Source organism: Austrofundulus limnaeus, unplaced genomic scaffold, assembly GCF_001266775.1.
Source record: "Austrofundulus limnaeus strain Quisiro unplaced genomic scaffold, Austrofundulus_limnaeus-1.0 Scaffold629, whole genome shotgun sequence".
Taxonomy (NCBI): Eukaryota; Metazoa; Chordata; class Actinopteri; order Cyprinodontiformes; family Rivulidae; genus Austrofundulus; species Austrofundulus limnaeus.
Genome location: NW_013953031.1, coordinates 115711 through 118468, shown reverse-complemented (window position 1 = coordinate 118468; position 2758 = coordinate 115711). Strand labels below are relative to the sequence as shown.

Sequence of the window (2758 nt, the reverse complement as noted above, 5' to 3'; positions counted from 1 at the left end):
GTACATGTGTGTACATGTGTGTACATGTGTGTACATGTGTGTACATGTGTGTACATGTGTGTACATGTGTATGTGTGCAGTGTGACTGTGCGTACATCCAGCCAGCTGTCCATGAGTGTGTGGGTCTCAGCTTCAAAGGTTGTGTTGCTGCAGTCGGGGAACTTGCTGAGCTCTGAGTGCAGCTGTTTGCAGACCCCCCTCATGTCCTCCATCTGCTCACTGAGACCCCCCAGCTCCTTCTTCACGTCACACACCTGCACACAAAGCCTGTGTGAGTGAGAGCAGAGGTCAGGTGTGTGGACAGGTGTGTGTTGGACTCACCTTCATCATGGTTCTCTGCAGGTTGTCTTTGCCCACATAAGAAGCGGTCTCAGTGAGGGTCTGCTCAGCTCTCTGCAGCACGCTGCTCAGGTGACCACGGCACGTCTGAAACTTCTTCAGAAGGTCCAAAACAACCCTGCACTGCTTCCGTCTGCAGAGGACAAGAAACAACTCAGATGTGTTCAGACCTGTGAGTCCTCACATCAGAACCTCCATGAGAACCAGCAGGTGGAGAAGCTGTTCTGAACTGACCCGTTTAAAAACACTAACCTGTCAAAGAAAACTCTCTGAGACTCCTCCCACTGGCTCTCCAGGTCTTGAAGGAGGTTCTCTCCTCCTCCTTGTGCTTCTTGCAGTTCTCGGAGGCTCTGAAGCTCAGACTGTTGATCCTGCAGCTGGACCTCCAGGTCTGACAGAGAGCGAAGCCTGAACAAACGAGAAGATGAGGATTTGATGAGATAAGCTCAGGATAACGTGTCTTTCTCTCCTGTTGACTGAGGATGTTGAAGATGTGTGGACGGTTGGATTAATGATCACCGGACTTCTAATGACGGGCAGTGGTGGATATCTGGGCTCTGGTGAAACTAGGACCGTGCTGGCAGCTGTTTGGGTCCTGTGGAGACTGCCGGCTCTGTGTGATGGGTATACTGGGCTGTCAACACTCAGAAAGCACTGGTGGAGATGAACCACAGGCTGGATGGGATCCTCACTGGGGGGTCGCAGGCCAGCTGTGCCTCCTGAACCTGCTGGTGGGAATGTGTAGACCCTGGACAAGTTGTGCTCAGTGGGGCGAGGAATACCGATTGGACCTTTTGGTTCTGGTGAGACTTTAAGGCACATGTGTGTCAGCCTGTTCCCAGAACAACAGGGATTATCAGAACCCCCCCCCCCCCCCCGGCGGCTGCGCACCGTACCCCCCCCCCCCCCCCGGCAGGGTGGGCGTATAAATATGGGGCCTTGAAGGCTGGGTATCAAACTCTCCTGGATGTGTCAACTGATGCTCCGCCCCCACCATCCCTCCTCCCACTGCAGTCTGAACTGGTCGTGTGGAAACAAGCTGAAGACACACACATGGACACATCATCATTATTCTGGGACTATGGCTGGCTGGGGGGGGGGGGGGGGCTGTTTGGAGACTGGTTACACACAGTTTTATTAACTGTGTGTAACCAGTTAATAACACATCTGTGAACAGATGTGCTTACAGCACTTCACGCCTCCTAAACTCACCGCTCATCTCCCTGTGTTTCTCTCTCCTACCCCCCCCACCCCCCCCTCTACCCCCCACCACACACTGACCTTTGCTCTGCAGGAGTTTTAGGTTTTTCATATTGATGTTCTTTCTTAGTTGTTTTTCTCTTAAAGGTTGCTCCTCCTCACGATGTCCTTCCTGATTGWTGCTCTGTGGGGGTCTATGGCTGCAGGACCCCCAGCACCTGTTCTATGTTTGTTTATGTTCTGTCTCTCTCCTGGTTGGCTGTTCTGAACTGTATGTTTGTTGTGTTTTGTACAATAATAATAAAGGTTTATTCAACTCAACTGAAGACACGTACATGTGCTGCACAGCAGGGATGGTGGGCTCTCTCAGATTCTGGTTTTCAATCGTTTCTTGGAGCCTCTTCAGCTCCCCCAGCACGGTTCTCTTCCTCAGACCCAGAGACCTGGACTGAGTCTCCTTCAGGAGGCCTCTCTGCTGGTTGACCAGTCCTCTGTCAGCGTTCTCCAGCCTCCTCAGCAGGACCGTCACCATGTCCAGACAGGAGGCCGGGGCTCCGTCCCTGGTGATGGTGAGCCGGGCCCCCTGCAGGAGCAGGTCCAGCTGAGGGGCCTTGTCTTTCAGACTGTCGATGCTCTGTCTGATCAGTGCCAGCTTGGTCCGACAGTCCTGCAGAACCACGGAGTCGCTGCAGGGACCAGCTTGGACTCCGGACACGTCCTCCTCCACAGTGCGCAGGGACATGAGGAAACGGTCGAGGGCGCGAGCGGCTGCCTCGCTCTTCCGGACCTGCTGGCGGAGCTGGTCCAGACTGGATCTGTGGGTCTCCACCTCTCGAGTCAGAGGGAAGAATTCTCTGGGGTCAAGGATGCTGGACTCAGGGTCCAGTCGGGACAGCTGGTCCAGCTCACTTTGAATGTTGTCATCCAGTTCCTTTCATGAGAAAAGAGGAAAGTTTAGATCAGTTTATTTGATTCTTTTAAACAGAAATCTATTAAATAAACTGTTTTTCTGATAAATTCTCTTCATTAAAGATTTCCACCACTCAGAAAACAACGTCTCCTTGTCTTAAATCATTAAGTGCAATTAAATAATAAATATGCCTGAATTTTCCCCTCAGTGGGACAATAAAGGCTATTTCTATTCTACTCTATTCTATTCTATTCTATTCTATTCTATTCTATTCTATTCTATTCTATTCTATTCTATTCTATTCTATTC

The 2758-nt window shown here is 51.3% G+C and overlaps 1 protein-coding gene across 1 annotated transcript in view; it reads right to left on the bottom strand.

Moving 5' to 3' along the window:
• Window positions 1-2758, bottom strand: part of LOC106531411 (uncharacterized) — a gene marked incomplete at its 5' end in the record, with an annotated part of 83511 nt that overhangs the window by 48097 nt on the left and 32656 nt on the right. Inside the window, 4 exon segments of the mRNA XM_014027278.1 lie at window positions 96-254; window positions 322-472; window positions 592-747; window positions 1875-2470. Of these exon segments, the coding sequence (XP_013882732.1) occupies window positions 96-254; window positions 322-472; window positions 592-747; window positions 1875-2470 (1062 nt within the window).